The sequence below is a fragment of the Carlito syrichta genome, unplaced genomic scaffold, assembly GCF_000164805.1.
Source record: "Carlito syrichta isolate Samal-C Ts95f unplaced genomic scaffold, Tarsius_syrichta-2.0.1 Scaffold305641, whole genome shotgun sequence".
NCBI classification, from domain to species: Eukaryota; Metazoa; Chordata; class Mammalia; order Primates; family Tarsiidae; genus Carlito; species Carlito syrichta.
This window is the reverse complement of record NW_007249737.1, coordinates 327,947-353,360: the sequence shown is the minus strand read 5'-3', so window position 1 is coordinate 353,360 and position 25,414 is coordinate 327,947. Positions and strand designations below refer to the sequence as shown.

Below are 25,414 nucleotides of genomic sequence, written 5' to 3'. Positions count from 1 at the left end.
AAAAAAAAAAAAAAAAAAAAAAAAAAAAGAAAGAAAATTTTCCAAAAGATCATGTTTATCCTTCTGGAGGAGTTACAATTTAAAAAAAAATTAATAAAAAGATCATGCTTTAATTTTACACTCAAAGAAAAAGTATTATTTATTCTTCTTAATGCAGTCACACAAAAGTAACAACCTATTTAGTAAGTACTATTTTAAAACATAAGCAGTAATAAAATATATACCTGAAGTACATAGTCAAGGGCTATGTGTCGAAAACATTTTCTTGTTGCTGTCAGAATGTTTGTGGCTTCTTCAACTTCGTGCTGCTTGTTCCTTTGTACCTGGGCATTTTTTACTAATGCGTTTTCCTTTTCTTCACTGACCTTTTCAAATTGCTTCTTGGCATCTTTGAATTTTCTAAGATCTCTAAAAAAAGAAAAACTTGTGAAACTTACATAAAACTGTCTTGATCAAAAACTTTAGCAAAATAACATTTTAAATTTAATTATTATGTTCCTCCAATTATTTTTTTCACTTTGCATTTACATTTACTAGCTCTTTCAGATAAAATATATACTGTTTCTCGTTATATATAAGTCCTGATATAGTCAGCTAACATCTTATTATTTAAATCTATATAATTCAGGATGAAAATAAATTGTAAGGTTAACATTATAGAAATATAAAAGTCACAGTTAATCCTTTTTCTAAAGACAAACTCAGGGACATGTGTCATTATTTAATGAATTGATTTTTAAACAGTAGTATATATAAGAATCACCACAGGACACTCATTAAAATCCTAGAAATCTGAGGGTTTTTTTAAAAACACACCTTTGCTCTTACTGCTATGGGTGGTTTACAAATCACACATAAACATTTATTTCTTGTTGGAGGGGTTTACTGGGTCAAAAATCATGAATAAAAAAAGTCTTTAAGGACATAAGAAATTCTAAACGAACTGTCATAACAGTAAAGAGTAACAGTATCAGTTGGGCTCGGTGGCTCAGCCTGTAATCCCAGCACTTTGGGAGGCTGAGGTGAGTGGATTGCCTGAGCCCGTGGGTTCGAGACCCGCCTGGGCAACTTGGTGAGACCTCATCTCTACAATAAAATAAAAAATTAGCTGGGCATAGTAGCACGCGCCTGTAGTTCCAACTACTTGGAAGGCTGAGGCGGAAGGATCGCCAGAGCCCAGCAGGTCGAGGCTGCGGTGGCTGGGAGCGGTCACTGCACTCCAGTCTGGGTGACAGAGTGAGACTCCAACTCAAAAAAAAAAAAAGAGTAACAGTATCACTTTTAATAATCTGAGAATCAGAAACCCCTGATTCATTAATGATTTTAGGTAAGTCATATAACATCCCTTTGCTTTTATTTTTCTACTAGGGAACTAGGCAAAATAACTTGAAAACAAAATTTTTTAAAATCATAATAAAGCATATATAAGAAACACTTAACTGTTTTCAAGAAGCCATAAATTATTATATAAACATTCTATGAGGACATCCAGAGTGTTAATCTATTATGAAGTAATTTATAAAGAATCTGTGAAATTCCTCCAGGACAACATATTCTAACATACCAAAACAGTACACTATGTTAACGAGATTTGATACCACTTATAGCTTATGATTTCTATAATTCATACTGAATACTGTATCATAATCAACTTTATCTGTAATTTTATATATTCTCAGTCAGGAATTAAAAGAGAAGACAGAATTATTAATGTGAAAAATAAAAGCATTCCTAACTCGAAAAGTTCCTATTTTATTTCTAACTCCATTTTAGTTCACATATAAAATGTGATGAATGTAACACAAAAGGCTCATATGTAACAAAATGCACGTACTTCCATGAGTCATTCTCATATATTCCTCTATCTTCTCTTCAAATAAAATACCACATTGAGACAATGGAAAACTCACAATATCTAACAGTATTTCAACCACTCTTGGGGTTTGCTTTGACTGTAAAAGGCTAATTAGATTATTTACATTAAAAATGTTTTAACTTACAATAACCCTGTATGTATCCTGAATACACATTTATGGTATAAATGACTCACTGAAAGATATCAAGTCTGATTCCTTTACAGAGTAACTTAGGAAGAAATGCAATATACATTTCACAAAGCAAGCAAAATTAACTCCAACATTTTCAGTAATTCATGATCCATAATTTCTTCTAAAAAATACCAATTCCCACACGTTATCATTAACTGATTGACTTTATTTCCTCTTCACTGCAATTGACTTACTCTTTAACAAAGTTCTGAAGCTGTGCCTTAATTGATCTTTGAGTTTGGTCAAACAGGATCTAAAAAATAAAATGTGATATTAAGTGATCAGAAAAGTAAACAAAATAATTTTCTTATAGTTATATAAATACCATATCCCTTCATCAATTTTCCAATTCTAATACCACCTATATTTCTTCTTACTAAAGACCACAAAAGAAATAAGCATTTAAAAAAGAAGCATTTAAACAGATTTTAAGTCAATTTCATTGACTCAAAAATAAAATTGCTTTTATTTACAAAGGAAAACAAATCTGCTCTAATATTTAAATACTTAAATAGTGGAGCAACCTATTTTCTTAATACTAATTCAGACTTTGGAAGGCAATCTAAAACAGTAATACAAATTCTACTCTATCCATTATAGAAATTTCTCTTTTTTTTGAGTCTCTCACTCTGTCACCAAGGTTGTAGTGCAGTGGCACAATCACAGCTCACCACAGTCTCAACCTCCAGAGTTCAGGCAATCCTTCCATCTCAGCCTCCCAAGCAGTTGGGAATACAGATGTGTACTATTATGCCCAGCTAATTTTGTTTTTTGTAGAGATGAGTTCTCATTGTGCTGCCCAGGCTGGTCTCACATGCCTGAGCTCAAGCAATTCTCCCACCTCGACCTGCCAAACTTCTGGGATTACAGCCATGCGCCACCACACATGGCCCATTACAGAAATTTCTTACTCCGATATATCAAAACACACCAAATGAAAACAACTTCAGAAATTTCTATTAATATTAACCTTAGTAGGTCACTCATTTGAAAGACTTGGGGATTTAAATACTGTATATTTTTAATTCAAGTAAACATTATATAATCCTTTAGGTTAAATGACTGCTAAGAATAGAGACTAGAATAAAATGCTATTTTTCAGGAAAGTATTTTGCCCCACTTAAATGATTCCACATATTTAACAATGATGGCTCTGTGTGTGACAAATGTAAAAGGGATTGTCATGGGAATTCCAAGTACCTTCATAATTGACAGACAATCTTCATTCAAAGTTTGACACAGAATTAGATAAACAGGTAGAAAAATCAATATTCAAAACAAAAAGAAAATTCTGTGTCCTTCCTCTAAGTTAAAAACAATACAATTTTATTCTCTGAAATTCTGTCTTGAGTTTTCTCCTAAATACCAATCCCACTACTCCCTCATCTCCACCAAATCTGATTTGGTACAGGTTTCAAAATTTGTCTGTTTACTTTCAGAGAGAAAGCAAAATTTTTCAGTATTATGTTAAATCCAAAGATTCACACCCAAAAAAGCAGAAAAAAGAAAATAATAAAGATCAGAGTAGAAGTCAATTAAATAAAAACCAGAAAAACAAGAGAGAAAAATCAGCAAATCCAAAAGCTGGTTTTGGGGGAAGATTATAAAATTGATAAACCTCCAGCCAAAGTGATCAGAAAGAAAGAAGACATAAATTTCAAATATCAAGAAGGGGAGAGGCATCTTTATCACAAATTGCATATATATATGTAATACATTATATATATAATATATATGATCATCGATAAAGCTGGATAACAATTGTAGGCCTCTAAATTCAACAGATAAAATGGACACATTCTTGGAAAGACAAAAACCACCAAATCTCACTCAAGAAGAAACTGATAATCCAAAAAGAACTAAAGAAACAGAATCTATAGTTAAAACCTCCTGCTTGGGCCTGGTGGTTCACACCTATAATCCCAGGACTTTGAGAGGCTAAAATGAGAGGATCACTTGAGGCCAGGAGTTTGAGACCAGCCTGGGCAACATAGTGAGACCCTTTCTCTACAATAAAAACAAACACACACACACAAAAACCTCCCATAACCTATAAAGTTAAAGCCACACATACAGAAAACCTAACAACCCCAATCCTAGGTATTTGGCCCAAAGAAATAAAAATTTAGGTTCACATAGAAACTTGTATGCAAATGTTTTCAGCAGTTTCATTCCTAACTTACAAAAAAAAGTAAACAATGTTAATGTCCTTCAACCAGTGAACAGAGAAACAAACTATGATACATTCATAAAACACTACTCGGTAATAAAAAGGAAAAACTTTAATATTTCCTCAACATAGGTGAATCTCCACGCATTTTGCTAAGTAAAGTAAGATTTATGGACAGGCTCGTGGCTCAGCCTGTAATCTCAGCACTTTGGGAGCCGTGGGCTCGAGACCCAACCAGGCAACTTGTCTCTACAATAAATCAAAAATTAGCAGGGGTGGTAGCACAGGCCTGTAGTTCCACCTACTTGGAAGGCTGAGGTGGAAGGATCGCCAGAGCCCAGCAGGTTGAGGCTGCGGTAGCCAGGAGCATGCCACTGCACTCTAGTCTAGGCAACAGAATGAGACTCCAACACACACACACAAAATTTATATGATATTTAAGAAAAGGTAAGAATGAGGGATGAAAAACAAATCAGCAATTTGGGGCAGGAAGAGGAAGGAAGGCTTAAGTAATAAAGGAACAACTTGAGAATATCTGGTGGGTTGATGGAACTGTTGTGCATCTTGATTGTGATGAGGAGACCCAAATGCATCCATCTGTCAGAACCCATAAATTTCTACGCCATAAGAAAATCAATTTAGTTATATTTAAATTGGAAGACAGCTTTAAACTACGAAGAACAACAGTATAAATATTACACAACAAATTCTTTAAATGAATTAAGAAGAAAAAATAGCATGATTAACTAGGTTAATTAAAAGAACAGATAGAGAAACATAAAACCAACAAAAAGGGAATACCCAGTCTTCTCAGGAACACTAGCAACATTTATGAAAACTGACCATATAGTAGGACATAAAGCAAGAGTATGACACTATATAAGACATATTCTCTGACTTCAATAAAAGTAACAAAGTATTAAAAAGAGAGGCCCCGGGCCAGGCACAGTGGCTCAAGCCTGTAATACTAGCACTTTGAGAGATCGAGGCAACAGGATTTCTTGAGTACAGGAGTTCGAGACCAGCCTAGACAGCATAGCGAACCTTGTCTCTACCATAAAAATTTTTTTTTAAAAATTAACCATAGGTAGTAATCTGTAGTCCCAGCTACTCAGTGACCGTATGACTGTAGTCCCAGTTACTCAGGAGGTTGAGGTGGGAAGATCACTTGAGCCCAGCAGTTTGAGGCTGCGGTGAGCTGCGATCATGCCATTGCACTCCAGCCTGGGCAACAGTGTGTGAACCCAACTCAAAAAATGTTTAAAAAATAAAAATTTTTTAAAAAGAGAAAAATAGAACTACTGACACAGGCAACTATATAAATGAATCTCAAAAATGTTATTCCGAGTGAAAGGTATCTGTCTGTCTCTTTCTCTCTCTCTCTCCTCACACAGACAAACAAATACTATATGAGTCATGTTATATGAATCGACAGAAAAAGCAAAACTACTTAATGGAGGAAAACCAAAATAGTACTTGCCTTTGGGAATGTGGGTTTGGACTGTCTGAGAAGCGGAATGAGATAACTTTCTAGGTAATGGTAATGATCTATATCTTAACACATCCGCAACCGGAAAATTTTTCACTTTCCTCATACTGAGAGCAGGTGAAAATTTAAAAAAAAATCTGAAACTGGTCGCCGTAAACTTCTGTTGTTAAGCACAAGTGAAATGGTCTTTTCTAAACTGTCACCTTTTTCACAATACAGCTGAAAGTTGCAGACATATATATCCAATATTTGCCAGACACTAGACTGTCAAGCATTCTGTACTTTGTATTTTTATTTGGATTATAAACCCGAAAAGACAGTCTTCCATAATGAGGTAAATTCGTATCAGGAGCAACCAGGAACAAAATTTGGAATGACATAAATGCACATCAGTGGATGCAAATAAGTGTTAAAAGGGATTTGAGTTACATAAGTGAGGTGTACTTTGTCTATAAATCATTTTGAAATGCATCAATAATACTTAGATTGATACAGAGATAAAGAGGAGGATAAGTGAACAGCAATGTGATAAAGCAAATATAGTAAAATATAGTTATAGGGTGAGTATACATTAATTGCAAAACTGTTTCAACCTTTTTTTTAAGTCAGAGTTGCACTCTGTCTTCCAGGCTAAAGTGCAATGGCACCCTCACAGCCACCAGAGCCTCCACTTGATGAGCTCAGGTGATCCTTCCGTCTCAGCCTTACAAGTAGCTGAACCTGGCTAAATTTTTTGATTTACTGTACAGACAGGTCTCAACATGTTGCCGAGGCTGATCTCGAATCCCTGGGCTCAGGCAATCCTCTTGTGTCTGCCTTGCAAAGTGCTAGGATTACAAGTATAAGCCACTGCACCTGGCTTCAATATTTTATTATAAAGTATAAGAAAGAAATGACACACACGCACACACACACATACACACTCCCTAAAAAATAAATAAAAAGAAAAATTTCTCCCACAAAGGAAACTCTTCACTGCTAAATTCTACAATTAGGTAGAAAAAACAATCATTCGACACAAACTCTTCAAAAAAAATTATATCAGAAAATCTATCCTCTGAGGAAATTCTTATGAGGAACAAAACTGAAGACACTGTAGGAAAAGAAAGCTACAAATCAATATTCCTTATAACTACAGATGCCAAAAATTTTAATATATCATAATGACATGTCACAACAATATATAAAAAGGCAATACATCATGACTAATTGGGATTTATTCCAGGATTGCAAGATTGGCTTAAAATTCAAAAATCAATCAATATAATTCACCATGTTAACACACTAAAAAAAAAAAAACTGTTCTATACATACATAAAAGCAATTAATAAAAATCCAATATTCATTCCTGATTTTTAAAAACTCTCGGGAATTTAGAAAATAAGAGAACGTTCTCAGTCTAATAAAGGACATATATGAAAAACCAATAGCTAACATTCTATCTAGTGCATTTCACCCCAAGATCAGGAAGAAGGTAAGAATATCTACTCTTATCACTTCTTTTTTTTTTTTTTTGAGTTGTAGTCTCACTATGTCACCCAGACTGGAGTGCAGTGGCCGCTCCCGGCCACTGCAACCTCGACCTGCTGGGCTCCGATGATCATTCCACCTCAGCCTTCCGAGTAGCCGGAATTACAGGTGCATGCTACCACGCCCAGCTAATTTTTGATTTATTGTAGAGATGAGGTCTCGCCAAGTTGCCCAGATGGGTCTCAAACCCACAGGCTCAGGCAATCCACTCACCTCAGCCTCCCAAGGCGCGGGATTACAGGCTGAGCCACTGAGCCTGGCTCTTATCACTTCTATTCAACATTGCACTAGAAATTCTAGCAGTGCAATCACAAAAAAAAACATACAGATTAGAAAGGATATAAAACTTTTTATCCACAGACAATATGACCAACTAAATAGATATTATGGAATATACAAGAAAAAACAATTAGAACTAGTGAGTGAGTTAAGCAAGCTTGCAGAAACAAAGTCAATACACAAAAATCAGTTGTATTGCTATAGACTAGAAAGGACTAATTAGAAACTGAATTTAAGCCGGGCTCGGTGGCTCAGCCTGTAATCCCGTGCCTTTGGGAGGCTGAGGTGAGTGGATTGCCTGAGCCCGCAGGTTCGAGACCCGCCTCGGCAGGCGAGACCTCATCTCTACAATAAATCAAAAAAATTAGCTGGGCGTGTAGCGTGCACCTGGTTCCAGCTACTTGGAAGGCTGAGGCAGAAGGATCGCCAGAGCCCAGCAGGTCGAGGCTGCGGAAACGGCCACTGCACTCCAGTCTGGCAATAGTGAGACTCCAACTCAAAAAAAAAAAAAAAAAAGAAACTGAACTTATTCACTGAATTGTTTGGTTAATCTCATTAGGCCTGTAATAAATAGGCCTAAAAAAAAAAAGAAGAGAACTCTTCTTTGCAATCATTATGATTTGGTTCCAATATATAAATGAATGAATATTATTTGTTTCTTTTCCTACATCCTCTGCCCAAACTAATTTGTTTCTCTAAACCCTTTGTTCCTTACTAAAGTAGTGGTTCACCACTGGCTTACGTGAGTATCAAAATCACATGGAAACCTAATGCAAAATACAAACCTTGTTGAAGGATAGGATCCTTCTATATTTTTAGCAAGTTTGATAGGTGATTCTTTTATACAAAGACTGGAAGAAACTGAAACTGCTCTGGGGGAGCTCCTCAAATTGATTGCACACAGAAATAACTCGGGCAATTTTTAAATATCCAGGTGATGAGATAACTAGTGATCTATGCCTGATTGGTATAGAAACACTGGTGAGGCTCATGAATCAGTATTTTTAAAGCTCTCTAGGTGTGAATGAGCATTATCTATATCACCTGGGAGCTTGTGTGAACTACAGAATCTCTAAAACCACTCTACTCTTGTTAGAAGTGCAGGATCTGAATGTGTATTTACCAAGATCTCCAGGTGGCTTGTTTACAGGAAGCAATTCACTGCTTCTCAAACTGGGCTGCATACTGGAATGACCTGGGGAGTTTTAAAAATTACTGATGCCTGATTCTCATTTCTGAAGAGTCTGGTTTTAATTACTCTGGGTTACAGTCTGGTTCATCCACCACCACTTCACTAAGAAGAATTCATCAAAGGCAGTTAAATCACTTTCACTAAAACTGAAAGAGGCCGCTCTTCAGTGGGTGCCATAGCTGATACAGTCCCTGGAAGTGAGCAAAAATCAAGAGTCCTCTAGGACAGAGATCAGTACACTTTTTCTATAAAAGACTAGACAATAATAAGTATTTAGGCTTGTAGGCCATGAAGCCGCTATCACACAACTACTCAATCAACCCAGCTATAGAGTGCAAAAGTAGCCACAGACAATATAGAAACAATAGAGGATAGCTGTGTTCCAATAAAAATTCACATAATCCTCCCCCAACCAAAAGGAAAAAAGGCAATGGACTGGGTTTGGCCTAGAAGGCATAGTTTGCCGAACCCTCTTCTAGAACAGTGTGTCTCAAGCTTTAGAGCACATCAGTGTCACCTGGAAGGCTTATTCAAACACAAATTGCTGACTCGCAGCCTTACGGTTTCTGATTCAGTAGATCTGGGGTGGGATCTGAGATTCTATAGTTCAAACAAGTTCCTAGGTGACACTGATGCTGCTGGTCCCAAAACCACTCTTTAAGAATCACAAATCTCAAACTTTAGTAATGATTCTCCAACTTTAATGTACGACAGAATCGTCTGTAGAGATTTTAAAAATTCTAATGCTACACTGCAGATGACATAAATAAAAAACTCGGTGAATGGGGACTAGGTTACTACTGTCAAGCCCCCCAACACTTGGGTCATGGCACATAGTTCAGGTATTGAAAGGTGTGGTAGACTATCTTTACACATGGCCACCAACAATTCCTCTCATCCCTGCATGGGCATGCCACGCTCCTACCAAGAGGTAGAGCATATTTCCCTTACCCTGAATCTGGGGTGGTCCTGAGTCTTGCTTTGTTCAAAAGAATGCAGAAATGATGAAACATGACATCTAGTCCAAGGCCTTAAGAGACCACGCACCTACTGATTTCACACTCTTGAAGTCCAACTACCATATTAAGAAGTCTGAATACCCTGAGGGACAGAGGCAAAATGCTAAAGATCTAGTCATATATTATTTCATGGAGAATCTCTCATACATAAATGTTTGCATGTAGATATGATAGCTATTATTCCAAGGAAAATGTTATCAAAATGATAAATGAATTTTTTAAAAAATTCATACAGTTATTATCATCTGTTATCAGCTTTTTATAAGAAATGGTATGAGAATGCCACTCACTACGCTTTCATACAAAAGTATATCAGCTTCCAGAGAAATAATTTTGCAAAAGGTTAGGAGTTAAAAGTATAATTCAAAAGCATGGGAGGAATAATTCTCAATTTACAGATTTGTTTAATATTTAGTTATTGACTTTAAAAGATGGCTTACTTAACTGGCACTCTGCAATTTGAGGAACTTATTTCAAGCAGTCCTTGAAACTGCTGACAATTAACATACACTGATAAACTTTATGGATTTAAAGTGTTGGAAACATGAGGCTGAAAATGAGTCACTAGTGAGTCAGTGCTATCATCTTCACTCAAAAGGAGAATTGTTAAAAAATAAGTAGGACCAGGCACAGTGGCTCACGCCTATAATCCCAGTACTTTGGAAGGCCAAGACAGGAGGATTGCTTGAGCTGGTCAAGTTCAAAATCAACTAGGCAACATAGCAACACTTCATCTCTACAAAAATCACCAGCCTAGGCAACATAGCAACACCTCATCACTACAAAAATAAAAAAATTAGCCAGGCATGGTGGCACACACCTGTAGTCCCAGCTACTCAGGAGACTGAGGCAGAAGGATTGCCTGAGCACAGAAGTTCAAGGTTGCAGTGAGCTATGATCATGCCACTGCACTCCAGCCTGGGGGACAGAGTGAGAACCTGACTCAAAAAAAAAAAAAAAAAAAAAAAAGTAAGTAGAAGAGGGGTAAAGTAACTTCTGCATAAACCTGTAGAATATCTTCATCATTATTTTATTCAAAATTCATTTAATTTATCCCAGAAAATTTAAGCATTTCTATGTGAATGAGGAGAAAAAGAGCAGTTTCACTTAGTGAATGATTGCTCTTTGAAATACAATTTAAAGAGATGAAATTACTTAAATTCTAATTACATATGAGAAAGGAGTTCCTGACAGTCAGGAACGGCTCTGCTTTTCATTAATGTAACTATGTAGGCAAAGTGTCTCATCAATGACAATGACCAAGTATTTGAAAAGACCATACATTTTAAAACTTGACCATAAATTTTAAAATTGTTTGAAGTCATTTCATGCATAAGACTTTTTTTAAGTTACACTTATGGAGGTAAGCTCAGGTTTCTCATTAAAATATTTTTTGAGTATTTGAAAGTGTTACACACATTCAACATGTAATATCTTCCCTAACACTGTATTTTTAAAAACATAATTCCATTAAAAAGAAATTTTAAAATTTTTACCCAGATAGATGACTTCATGTCCCCCTGTAGTTTCCTCTAGTGTTCTATACAAGTATGATCATCATTTTCAATCTGTGCCATTAGATGAAAAAAGTTGGAAAGCATTGAAACCACTGTATTCTCACTACTTAAAACCATTTGCTGAGTGAATGAGTGTACAGTCCAAAAAGGGAAAGTCAAACTTACAACAAAAAAAAAAAGAAGAGAAAAGAAAATACTAAAAAGGGGCACATATTTTCACAGAATGTATGCAGTAAATCAACTTTAAGGCTGCATTTAGCAAAGATAATAATCAAATAAATATTCAAAGTTCCTTATACCAAAAGCAAATTAGAATCCAAAAGTGTAATCAGTGGATGTGTTCCAGGAACACAAATCAGTCTTCAAATCAATTCTAATATCTAGTAGAATGCAGTATACATGGCCTGCTCTGAAAAATTCATGTATCGTATAATGACATATGAGCTAAAGAAAAACCCTAGGACACTCTCATTCTAAAAGGAATAAGGAATGGTTCTATTTTTATAGAGGAAATAAATCACAAGATAACCCAAATAACTTTTTTAATGACTATAATCTAACCTCAATGTATGTTTAATCTGTACTTGGCTAATAACACAAATGGTTCTATCATTTTCAAACATGTACTTGAACCCACAAAGTTATTCATAAAAGACATCTCTGGAATATCCAGATTTTTATCCTAACACAAATTGATACAACAAAACGGAAGCATTAGGAACTCTACTATAGAATGTAAAGCAGGTTCTACTATTACCTTTCAGAAAGCAGTTTTTTAAAATCCTCCTTTATACTGGAATGTTATTAGTTATAACTGCATTGCGTAGAATGCTACAAAAATAAAGCATTTTATAAAACTAGGCTTTTCCCATATTTTAACAAATGGCTCTGGGATAATTAAATCCTATAACAAATAATGCTTTCTAATTTTAGACTTTTTTTTACAGTCATCTAGGTCAAATGCAGTGGCTCACACCAGTAATCACAACATTTTAGGAGGCTGGGGCAGGAGGATTACTTGAGCCCACCAGAAGTTTGAGACTAGCCTGGGCAATATAAAGAGACCTCATCTGTACAAAAGAGTAAAAAAATTAGCTGGACATGGTAGCACGTATGTAGTTCCAGTTACTTGGGAGACTGAGGCTGGGGATCATTTGAGCCCAGGAAGTCAAGGCTGCCATGAGCCAAGATCGTGCCACTGTACTCCAGCCTGGCAGATAGAGCAAGACTCTATTATAAATAAACAAACAAATTAATTAATTAATTAATTAAAAGTAATCTGGTAAATCCCCTTCATTTCACAGAGGAAGGATATAAAGCTTAGAAAAGTTAAATCACTTCCCTCAGATAACAATTATGTAAGGACTGGGAATATAACAATAAACAAGATATGTGTCATTCCTGTCCACAGTCTAAATAAAGTGAAGTGTAAGAGGGCTATGAAGAGGGAAGAACCTTTTCCACAAATATAAGAACTCTGGTTCAAGATGCCCATCGAAGGTGGACTGGATAAAGAAGATGTGGTACATATATAGTCTGGAATACAACGCAGCCATAAAGAAGAACAAAATCATATCCTTGGCAGCAATATGGATGCAGCTGGAAGCCATCATTTTAAGAGAATTACAGAAACAAAACACTGAATACCACATGTTCTCACTCATAAATAAGCACTAAACATTGGGCACACATGGGCACAAGAATGGGAACAACAGAAACTAGGCACTGCTGAAGGAGATAGGGGCAAAGAGGAGACAAGAGATACAAAACCATCCACTGAGTAACATGCCCACTACCAGGGTAGGGAGAGCTCATCAGAAGCCCAAGCCTCGCCTTCACACAATATACTTATGTAACAAATCCCCACAAGTAGCCCATGATTCTAAATTTAAAAAAAAAAGAATTCTGGTTCAAGTACACACAAATCTCTCCTACTAAAAAAGAAAAATATTAAAGGTACTAGTTAACAAAAAACAAACTGGACTGATAGAAGAGACAGAATAGCACCAAAAAAGAAAAGTAAAAGAAAGTAAACCGACGACTCACAATAGGAAAATTGCTGAGATGCTGTAAAAAGGAATAAGGGGCAAAAAATCTAAAAGGCACTAGATATCTGGCTGTAGCACGAGACAAAGTTCTCCATGTATATAAGTATATATGTAAACACACACAAGCTGAACAACATATAGCTTTCAGACCGCCAGGCACACAAATAGTGATTTCTCCTTAGTATAAAAATTATCTTTTTAAAGTAACATGAATTTACAGTCAACAGAGTTCTTGAAGTTTCTCAAATATAAGGAATAGTAAAATAAAAATTAAAAGATTAAATACCTCTAATTGTCTATCTGTGGTACTGTTATTGATTTAACAAATCTTTGATGATTTAATGACTATAAAAAAAATTCAAGAGTTTTCTTAAGTTCATTAACCCTGTCATGAGTAACTCCTTTCTTCTAGGTATTCTTCTAGGTGCAGAGATGAGTATAACACAGTACCTGCAGTTATGGAACCTAGAAAAACAGACAATAAAATAGGTATATATGTTTGAGAACAGACCATATATGTGTTGTGTGCATATGCATATGTAGTCTCTCTGTATGTGTATGGAAAGGTAAGTTAAAGTGATGGAAAGTGACCACAGGGTGGTTAAGGAAGGCCTCTCTGAGAGGTAGTGACCTAAATAAAGTGAGGAGTGTTTATTCATGTCTTTTGCCCACTTTTTAAAGGGGCTGTTTGTTTTTTTCCCTTCGGTGAGTTTGAGTTCCTTGTAGATCCTAGATGTTAAGCCTTTTTCAGATATACAGCTGGCAAATGTTTTTTCCCATTCTGTGGGCTGTCTCCCTGCTCTCTTGATGGTTTCATTTGCTTTGCAGAAGCTCGTTAATTTGATGAGGTCCCACTTGTCCATCTTATTTCTTAAGGCCTCTAGGGTTCTGGATAGGAACTGGTTGCCAGTTCCAATTTCCATAAGGATGTCTCCTGCATTTTCTAAGATTCTTATAGTTTGAGGTTTTACGTTTAGATCTGTGATCCATTTAGAGTTAATTTTTGTGTATGGTGATAGGTAAGGGTCCAGTTTCAATCTTCTGCAAACAGTCTGGAGATTTCTGAAAGAACTAGATATTGACATTCTATATGACCCAGCAATTCCCCTAATGGGAATATACCCAAAGGAACTCAAATTATTCTACAAAGAAGATACCTGCGCATGAATGTTTATTGCAACTCTATTCACAATAGCAAAAACATGGAACCAACCATGTTGCCCATCGAAGCTGAACTGGATAAAAAAATGTGGTACATATACACAATGGAATATTATGCAGCCATAAAGAATGACAAATATATGGACTTTGCAACAACCTGGATGGATTTGGAGTTGATCATACTCAGTGATTTATCACAGAAACAAAGAACAGAATTCCATATGTTCTCACTCATAAGAGGACCTTGAACAATTATAATGCTATAAGAAAGTGATTGGCAGTAATGGGAAATTGTTGTGGGGGGGGTTGGGATTGGCAGTTGAGGGAAACTGCTAGGGCAGGGAGAGGCATGCCTCATTAACGGGGGTACCTACATGATCAATGTTTGTATGCCTAACCCTGAATTGTATCCCACATCTTTACATTAAAATAAAAAATAATAAAAAATAAAATAAAAAATAAAGTGAGGGAGAAGGAATGCTGTGAAGAAGCCACACACTGATGAAGAAAAGAAATTTCACATGGAACAGAAAGTAATTACAAACCCTGAGACAAGAATTACTTCTGTATGTTCAAAGGATAACACAGAAGCAAAATGGCTACATCCAGGCAGAGAGCAGAGATAAGGTCAGGAAGTGACGAGCAGTAGCCTGACCATACAGGACTTGGTAGGTCACGATTAGGATATTATTCTGAGTGTGATGGCAAGCCACTACAGTAAGAGAATGCTGTGAAGGGATTTATATTTTTAATATAAATTCTGGCTATTGTCTTCAGAACTCACTTCAGAAGGAAAAGAAGCAAAGCAGAGGCACAAGCTATTGAGAAGTCTAAACAAGAGGTGGTGGCAGTTTAGACTTGCAGGTGGCAGAGAAACCATGGATAACTGGATTGGGGTTATATTTTGCTAACGTGTTGGATACTGAGTATTTAAAAAAGAGAGCACCATAGAAAACAGTTTTAACGATAAAAATTAAATTGCACAGTAGCTGCCAAATTAACAAAATTTCCAATTTACCAAAAAATATTTTCAAAATTGCAGCTGTTATGGTTGACATGCTGGCAGTTTGCCTGTCAGCTCCCATCTCCACACTCACCTTTCCAGTCTCCTCTTCTTTACTACCCAGAAACCTACAAAGTACTATATTTCCCAGATCACCTAGCAAGCTAAGAGGTTAGATTCTGCCAATGGAAAATCAAGTCAAATTAAGAGGCAGAAGAAGCCACTTTTTTTTCCTGCTTCTGTTCTGACACAGCATCAGTGAGCAACTGTGAGCTACTCCCATTCAGCAATGTCAGTGGGAACATGGGCAGCTAGATTATGCAGCAGCAACAAGAAAGGAAGTTCCTTGGCTTACTGGCTAGGTAACAATGGCAGTATCCTCAACAGTGCAGTATTCAGGGGATCTGGATGACACTGCTTTTACTTTTGTTCCTCCTGTTTTATTGACCTATGGGTAGCATGATCATCTTAGCCTTTATTCCGCCAACCCTTCCAAAGTCTTTGCAACCAATTCCTTATATCAAAATATTTCTGTCAGAAACATCTTGGCTGGGCATGGTGGATCATGCCTGTAATCCAAGTGATTTGGAAGGCAGAGGCAGGATGATCACTTGAGGTCAGGAGTTCGAGACCAGCCTGGACAATATAGCAAGATCCCATCTCTACACAATAAAAAAATTATCCAGGCATGGTGGTTAAAACATAAAAAAATTAGCCAGGCATGCCTATAGTCCTAGTAGCTACATGGGAGGCTGAAGGATCACTTGAGCCAGGCTCGGTGGCTCAGCCTGTAATCCCGCGCCTTGGGAGGCCGAGGTGAGTGAATTGCCTGAGCCCGCAGGTTCGAGACCCACCTGGGCAACTTGGCGAGACCTCATCTCTACAATAAATCAAAATAAGCCGGGCGTGGTAGCGCGTGCCTGTAATTCCAACTACTTGGAAGGCTGAGGCGGAAGGATCGGTGGAGCCCAGCAGGTCGAGGCTGCGGTGGCTGGGAGCGGCCACTGCACTCCGGTCAGGGCGACAGAGTGAGACTCCAACTCAAACAAAAAAAGAAGGATCACTTGAACCCAGGAGTTCAAGGTTGTAGTGAGCTTGTACTCCAGCCTGGGTGATAAAGTCAGACAAAGAGAGGAAGGGAAGGAGGGAGGATTCCATGTAGTTTCTGTTTTCCTGAATTATGCCAACCAACAAAGTTAAGGAAGAATCATTCTCCAGAATCTACTTTCACCTATTTTCCTCCTTACACCTTTAGATATAGGCATAACAAATCATTGTCTTTCTATAAAAGGGTAAACTGAAAAATAAAAGTGATTAAGTAAATTGACAAAAATTATACAACTAATAACAATGAGGACTAAACTCAATCTAAGTTGTCTCTATCTACATCCTAAGTTCTCTTCTTAATGTAAAATCAAGAAACATGGACTGCTTTCAATTTTAGAAGGTAAAAATTAGTGGAATCTACACAGGTTTCAGGAATGTCAGTATACATTATGAGCACTAACATTAAAAAGACCAATATCTATCCCCTTGAAACAAATAATACATACATGCCTATCTTCAAACAAACCTGAATTTTTAAGATTTAATGTACTCTAAGACAGTGATTTATAACATACTTTGAAGAAAGACTTCTTGACTAAACAGCTTCCAACATACAATTTAACAATTTATTTGCCAAAAGTTTATGTTAACCATAACTTTTCACATATAAAACAGTAACAGCAAAGCATTCTTATAAAAGCCACCAGGCTCAGTGGCTCAGCCTGTAATCCCGCGCCTTTGGGAGGCTGAGGTGAGTGGATTGCCTGAGCCTACGAGTTCGAGACCCGCCTGGGCAACTTGGCGAGGCCTCATTTCTACAATAAATCAAAATGAGCCGGGCGTGGTAGCGTGCCTGTAGTTCCAGCTACTTGGAAGGCTGAGGCGGAAGGATCACTGGAGCCCAGCAGGTCGAGGCTGCGGTGGCCGGGAGCGGTCACTGCACTCCAGTCTGGGTGACAGAGTGAGACTCCAACTCAAAAAAATAAACTAAACTAAAATAAAAAGGCGGCATTATAAAACTTACAGGTTTAAAGAAAAGATGAGAGATAGAAATATTTCAAAAAACAATAACATTTTAGAAAAAATATTTCACTTACTATGTTAATTTAAAATCAGTAGCATGCAAAAAAAACTTTAATTCTTAGTATATTACATTTTTTTAAAAAAGATTAAATCTGAAAGGTCATTTGATTAAAAGAGAAATGAAATATACCAAACATCAGCATCTAAACTCAGTAGAAAGCAAAAAGAGAACTATTAAGTGGTTGATTTTTAAAATTTGAAACAGGGTCTCATTTTGTTACCCAAGCCATTCTCAAACTTCTGACTTTAAGAGCAATACTCCCACCTTGGCCTCCCAAAGTGCTGGGATTACAGGCATGAGCCACCACGCCCAGTAAAAGTGGTCAAACTGGTATAAAATCTGAGAGCTAAAACAATAAAATTCTTAGAAGAAAACACAGGGGTAAATCTTCATGACCTCGGATTTGGCAGTGCCAACTTTGGAATGGCAACTTTTCTGCATCAAAGGACATTTTCAAGAAAGTGAAAGAGAAAATGTATAAAATGGGATAAAATATTTATATAACATATTAATATTAATAAGGATTATATAAAGAATTCTACAACTATAACTCAACAAAAAAACTAATGGACGACACTATAGTCTCAACTACTCAGGAGGCTGAGGTGAGAGGAACTCTGGAGCCCAGAAGTTCAAGACTGCAGTGAGCTATGACACCGCACTCCAGCCCTGGTGACCGAGCCAGACTCCCATCTCTAAAGAAAAAAAAATACTGGGCATAGTGGCTCATGCCTATGACCTCAATATTTTGGGGGGCTGAAGTAGGAGGACTGCTTGAGTCGAGGAGTTCGAGACCAGCCTGGCAATACAGCAAGACCCCTATCTCTACAAACATTTTTTTGTTATTTTAAATTAGCTGAGTATGGTGGCATGTGCCTGTGGTTCTAGCTGCTTGGGAGGCTGAGGCAGAAGGATCACTTGAACCCAGGAGTTCGAGGATGCAGTGAGCAACAGAGCAAGACTCTGTCTCTAAAAGAACAGACTATCTCTAAATTAAAAAAAAAAAAAAAAGACAATAGACTTCAATAGATATCAATGATAATCACAGAAGATGCATATAAGGCCAATAAGCACATAAAAGATGTTCAACTGCATTAGTCAGTAGAGAAAAGGAAAAAAAACCACAATGAGATACCACTTCATACCTCCTAGGATGGCTATAATTAAAAAAAAAAAGGAAAATAACAAGGGTTGATAAGGACATGAAGAAATTGGAACATTTGGAAATTGGAATGTAAAACTGTGCAGCTTCTGTGAAAACAATTTAGCAGTTCCTTAAGAAGTTAAACATAGAGTACCATATGACCCAGCAATTCTACACCTAGGTATAAACCCAAAAGAACTGAAAACAGTCACTCAAGCAGATACTGGTACATGACAATATTGGTACAAATAAAATTGGAGCTACAATTAAAATAAATATTACTTCATCCTTAATATAACCAACAAAAAAAATCTAAGAAAATAAAATTAACTAAGAACCAAAAATTAGCAGATTTTGTAAAGAATATAAGTATTGATATTCTTGTTACTAGACAGCTGCTAATAAATCTTAAAGCACTGAGTAAACAACTATATGATGGTCAGATCAGTTAAACTTTTAAAAAACTGTAAGAAGCATGTAGTTTATAAGCTACCATATTTTCAGTACATTTTTATGAATGTACTGAATTCATAAAAGGCATAAAGGAATTTTGTGACATTCCAAAAGTAATATATACCCCTTACTCTTGAAGGATAAATGCCCTTAAATCGTAAACATAAATATAAATAGCTCAAAGAATATAGTCCTTCATATCTTTCATATTGGCAATTGACTAAATAAAGGGGACATATTTGTAAGTATCTTTTAAAAAACAGTTGAATTTAAAATGGCTTTTACTTCTTTATTCTTAAATAAATGCTTAAAAACTTACAAAGTCACAACTTAATGGAAAAAAATTAACTTTTATGGGTGTGTACTTTGATATTAAGTTCACTATATTAGAATGAGAAATACATGCATGCACGCTCTCTCTTCCCCTCAGTGTACATTTTAGATCGATTCAACTAAAACGTTGTTGACCAAAGTCATTTAATTCAACTTTAGTAATTTAAAAAATATTGCCACTCAAGAAAAGTACTAAAATGTGGCAACACACTAAGTATGTGGTCCACTATCAGGGGAAAGAGGGCCAGCTAGAAGCCCAAACTTTACCAGCATGCAACTTTCTTATGTAGTAAATCTTTACTTGTACCCCAAAACTCTAAAATTAAAATAAATAAATAGAAAAGTACTAAAATATTAATATTGTCATAATAACACCTACTTACTGACACTTACTGTGTGAAAATTTATCATTTCTTGAAGACTGTCAGAAAACTTGGTCAAACTTGTCTAAAAGAAACAAACCAAAAGAAAACCATGTCATTTACAAGCCACTAAAATAGGTCACAAAAATGTTACTTCAGCATTTCCAACAGAAAGAGTAGGTTACATTGTATACAATAACATTTATTTTCAAGGACAATCTCACTACCTCATGGGTATGCTTTGCCTCTAGGTCACATCTACATAAAGTAATATATAAAACCCTAGAAAAGTCAGAGAAGTAGTACTGCCCCATCAGTGGTATTAAGCTAACAAACAGGAATAGCATATATATACCTAAAGGTAAAATTGTTTGAGTGTATCAAGACTGCCCATTTGGGGATCTATGGATCAAATAACCATCAAACCATACCAATTTATTCACCAATTATTATTCCTTGTGAAAGAAATATCATAACACCACACAGTATAACAAGGAACCTAAGCTAACCTCATATAGCTGGCCAACCAGAACCTATACAGCCCCCCACAGGTACAGTTACTATTCCTAGGTTATGTTCTCTGTGTGTGCCTATATACAACTACTAGTAGGCATGATCCTGCTCTCCCTGTCCTCAGGCCTTCTGACAGTTGCTTCAGCTCACCTAACAACAAGTAAATTTAGTAAACCAGCAAAAATAAGAAGAAGCTGGGTTAGGGGAGTGATGCCAGATTTGCAAAACCCAAATCCACTTCTAATTATCTCAGAAAACAGGATTATATACGGTAGTACCAACAGGTGATAATTTTTCTACTTCTAATTTTAAGCATCACCATAATAAGTAAGGTAAACGAATGCACAGATTTCAATGTCTTCTGATTTTTTTCATTTTAACTGTAAATGAAATAATACCAACCTCAACTACAGCATCATTACTAGAATACTGAGCCAGATCTCGAATTCCATTCATGAATTGTTTATTTGCAACACAAAAGGCTTTTCCAGTATCAATCATCGCAATACAAAGTTTCACAAGCTGAAAAAGAAAAAAAAATCACAACAGGTTGAAAATAATTTTACATTACTTACTCAAACAAATGTTGGCAGTAATCATGAGTTAACCTAGTTAATAAACTGAAAACAGACTAATTGGAAATTATTCTTTTTTTCCTTTAGCTTATAACTCATAGAAGAGTTTTACCAAAAAAAAAATGTTGACCTTTTAGGGCCCAGAAGATGTTTGATAACAACAACAAAAAAAATTTTATCGAATCAAATTCATGCCATAAAAATGTATTAAGCACCTTCTAGAAGAAAGAAAGGGATAAATAAGCAGTATGATACAAAGATAATTCAATTTTTTGAAGCTCCTTAGTATGTTGGAGGACTGGGGAATAAACTGGTATAGTGGGTTAGTCTTGTTGATAATTTCAATATCAGCCTATCAAAGCAGATATCTGAATTGATTAATGAACCACTTACTCAAAAAATATTTCTCCAATATTGTTCTAGGCATTGTCTAAGACCAAGTACTTGCACCCACCCTCCCTCCCTCCCTCTCCCTCTCTTCTTCCCTTTTTTTTTCTTTCTTTCCTTCCATATTTTCTTCCTTCTCTCCTTTTTTCTTTCATTCATTTACAAAGCTTACATTCTTTAAACAAAACCGTATTAAATGTCAAATATTTCAAAAATAGAATAAAACAAATAGATAAAAGGGAAACTGCCCTAGAAAAAAGGATGGAAGAGAACTGAGGAAGGTAGAAAGGTGGGATACCAAGAAGAGGATAAAGAGCCAAGAAAACTTCTCAAGGATGCAAGGAGTATAATTTAAAACTGTTGCCCTAAGGCCTAGAGGAACAGAAATTAAGACATAATCTTTACTCTCAAAAAGCTCTAATTCTAAAATTCTAACCAGTGGACAAACAGATATAAGTCCTACAGTGCACAAACATAACTGCTATGACAAAGCCACACATGAGAGATAAAAGGAAGAACATCTAACCAGGACTGTGAGGACCAGGAAAGGATTCCTAGAAAAGGCAGAAGACATTGCTGTACTTTCAAGAGCTCTTATATATTAGTGTGCATCCAAAAGGGGAAGTGTAATGTGCAGCATTTCTCAATAACAAGTGACCCTAAAATTCTCTTTAGAAGAAACATCCTCAAAGGACCAATATTCCACAAAATCTACCATAAGAAATGCTGACAGAGATAAGTCCTTTAGCTAGTCTGCTATTTACAAAATAAAATGTCTTGCCAGAAAAACTGATTCTAAAGTTCACACAGAGTAACCACATGCAAGAAAAGCAATAAAAAAATGTTGAAAAAGTAATGAAGTGAGGAAACATTAGTCCTACCTGATATTAAAATATCAGGCGAGGTGGCTCAAGCCTGTAATCCCGGCACTTTGGGAAGCTGAGGCAAGAGGACTGCCTGAGCCTGAGGGTTCAAGACCAGCCTGGGCAACATTTATTCTACAATAAATCAGAAAATTAGCTGGGCATGGTAGCACGTGCCTGTAGTTCTGGCTACTTGGAAGGCTGAAGAAGGGTTGCCTGAGCCCAGCAGGTCGAGGCTGCAGTGGTTGGGAGCATGCCACTGCACTCCAGCCTGGGTGAGAGAGTGAGACTCCAACTCAAAAAAAAAAAAAAAAAATACTGTAAAGGTGTAGTCATTACAAGTGTGGTAGTAAAGCATACTGACAAACAGATCATGAAATAGAATACAAAGTCAAGAAATAGATACAAATATGCAGTAAGTATTTGATTAAAATAATATCCTATCAAGTAGGGGGAAAATTATCCAATAAATGACATTAGGGACACTAGACAGTCATCTAAAGGGGATAAAAAAAGAAAGAAGCTAAGTTGGAGTCAACCCCTAAATTAATTTCACATGGAATAAAAATTTAAACAAAAAATAAAATCAGAAATCTAAACAAGAAAGTTTATTTTATAATCTCAAAGTAGAAAAAGCCATTCTGAGAAGGATGTAAACATAAAAGCCATAGAAAAAAGAAATTAATAAATAGAACTACATAAAAATAAATCACTTATTAAAAAAATAATAAACACAGTCAAAAGACAACAATATAAGAAAACAATTATTAGCAACAAATCCGAAGGGATTAATTTTCCTACCATAAGAAAGGGTGTACACATCATTCTGAAAATCTAGCCATTCACTAGAAAAAAATGGGTGACAGACATGCAGATAATTCCCAAAAAAGGCAATACAAATGTGTCTGAAACCCAAGAAAAGATGTTCACTCTGACTCATAATAAAGAAATGTAAATTACTATTTTTTCTTTTATAGAACAGTAAAGATCAACAGTTTTGATAACATGCTGTCTTGAAGAGGGCAGATATGAGAAAACAGGTATCCTATTACATTATTGGTGGGAGTATAAATTAGTACAATTTCTATGGAAGGCTATTGAGTAACAGTTATCAAAATTTAAAAATTACAAAACTTCTCACTTAGCAATTGCATTTTCAAAAATGTACCACACAGATATATTTGTACATAAGGCATGACACATGTAAAGCTATTTACTGTAGTCACCGTAAAATACTGGTAGCAATCTATGTCCACCAATAGAAAAGCAGATGATGTTATAGCCATGCAATGTAATACAAGGTAGTCATTAAAAAAATGAAATAGCTCTATAATTAACTAACAAATATTCACGATATATGTATTAAGAGAAAAATCAAAATGTAGAACAGAACTAATATTTCTGTTGGAATGGGAAGAGCCATTTGTACTAAAGAGTACAAATACTTTCATATGCTTAGAAAATTTCTGAAAGGACACTCAAGAAACTACTTCACTGTGTTCCTCTAGGAAAAAGATCAAAAGATGACTAACATTCACTGGGTTACACACTTTTTTACCTTTGAATTTTATACCACCTATTACTTATTCAACAAGCTAACAAATTCAAAAACAGTTCAGTCTGCTTAGGTTCAATTCCTGCTGCCATGCTTAACCATCCAAGTGAGCCCAAATGACTTTAACCTAATCAAACTTCCATTTCTTCTTCTCTACAATACATAACAATGGAACCAAACCATACAAGGTTACAAAAAAAGGGTAAGATAATGCACATCAAGATATTAGCACAAACTGTTACTGGCACATGGTAATTATTAAATTGGCATTTGTACTTCCTTGTCAGAGGGGGAGATTTTCTTATTGTTTGTTTTTTACTAAAAAGTCAATTTAGTAAGAAACAAACTGGAACATCTCTATCAACTTAAGATAAAGAGGTGACAGAGAAAGGAAGGGAGAGAAAGGGCTAAAAGCAAAGTCCTGAGAAGGCAGAGAGTTTGGAATTGCATAGAAAAAGGAATACCTGTGTCATTCAAATGGACAGAAACAAAAAACAAGAACAAATTCAGTTAGGTTTCTAAATTAGGAGCAAAAAACAAAAGCACTGCCATCAAGTAGAAGGAAGAGGCAATGGCATCTGCTAAGAATGAAGAACAAGATGGTAAATCAAGAAAGTAGTGAAGTACTAAAGAGTTGCTAATGGTAACAAGAGAGGGACCTGATTGAGTTTTGGAAAATTTCCTTATATCAAGAATTCCATGCTGGGTATGGTGGCTCACGTCTATAATTTCAACACTTTGGGAGACCAAGGCAGGAGGATTGCTTGAGCCCAGGAGTTCAAGACCAGCCTGGCAACATAGCAAGACCTCGTCTCTACAAAAAATTTAAAAATATTAGCTGGGAGTAGCAGTGCATACCTGTAGTCCCAGCTACTTTGGAAGCTGAGAAAGAAGGATCACCTGAATCCAGGAGGTGGAGGCTGCAGTGAGCCACTGCACTCCCGCCTAGGCACTGAGTGGAACCCTGATTAAAAAAAAAAAAAAAAAATCCAAGAATGTGTAGCTCCATCTATTGGTTTTACCGAACAGTTGGGTGATTTCTCCTGCAGTGTTTTGTAACCCAGAGATGGGGCAAATAGACGGACCAAAGACAGTGAGAATTCTGCAGAGTAGGTGTTATGGAAGGGAAATGAAGGTCTATGAAGAGAAATAGTGATGTAATAAAATTAAGAGTAGACTGAAAAGGCTCCTAACAGCATTATTCATAACAGCCAAAAAAAGAGAAACAAGTCGGGTGTAGTGGCTCACACCTATAATTCCAACATATTGGGAGGTGGAGATGAGAAGACTGCCTGAGCCAAGGGGTTCAAGGCCAGCCTGGGCAACTTGGTGAGACCTCATCTCTACAATAAATCAAAAAATTAGCCAGGCATGGTGGTGCACGCCTATAGTCCCAGCCACTTGGAACGCTGAGGCAGAAGGACTGCCCAAGTCCAGCAGGTCGAGGTTGTGATGGCCATGAGTGTGCCACTGTACTCCAGCCTGGGTAACAGAATGATACTCAGACTTAAATAAATTTTTTTAAAAAGACAGAAACAACCCAAATGTACATCAACTGATGAATGCATAAACAAATTGTGAAGCCGGGCTCGGTGGCTCAGCCTGTAATCCCGCGCCTTTGGGAGGCTGAGGTGAGTGGATT

The 25,414-nt window shown here is 36.3% G+C and overlaps 1 protein-coding gene across 1 annotated transcript in view; it reads right to left on the bottom strand.

Annotated features, from left to right (window-relative positions):
- Positions 1-25,414, bottom strand: part of ACAP2 (ArfGAP with coiled-coil, ankyrin repeat and PH domains 2) — a 140,732-nt gene that overhangs the window by 55,642 nt on the left and 59,676 nt on the right. The window contains exons 3-6 of the mRNA XM_008061925.2: positions 20,795-20,914; positions 19,911-19,964; positions 2,243-2,301; positions 225-408 (exon numbers count right to left, since the gene is read on the bottom strand). Coding sequence (XP_008060116.1) covers positions 225-408; positions 2,243-2,301; positions 19,911-19,964; positions 20,795-20,914 — 417 coding nt within the window. The remainder of the gene's footprint in view (positions 1-224; positions 409-2,242; positions 2,302-19,910; positions 19,965-20,794; positions 20,915-25,414) is intronic.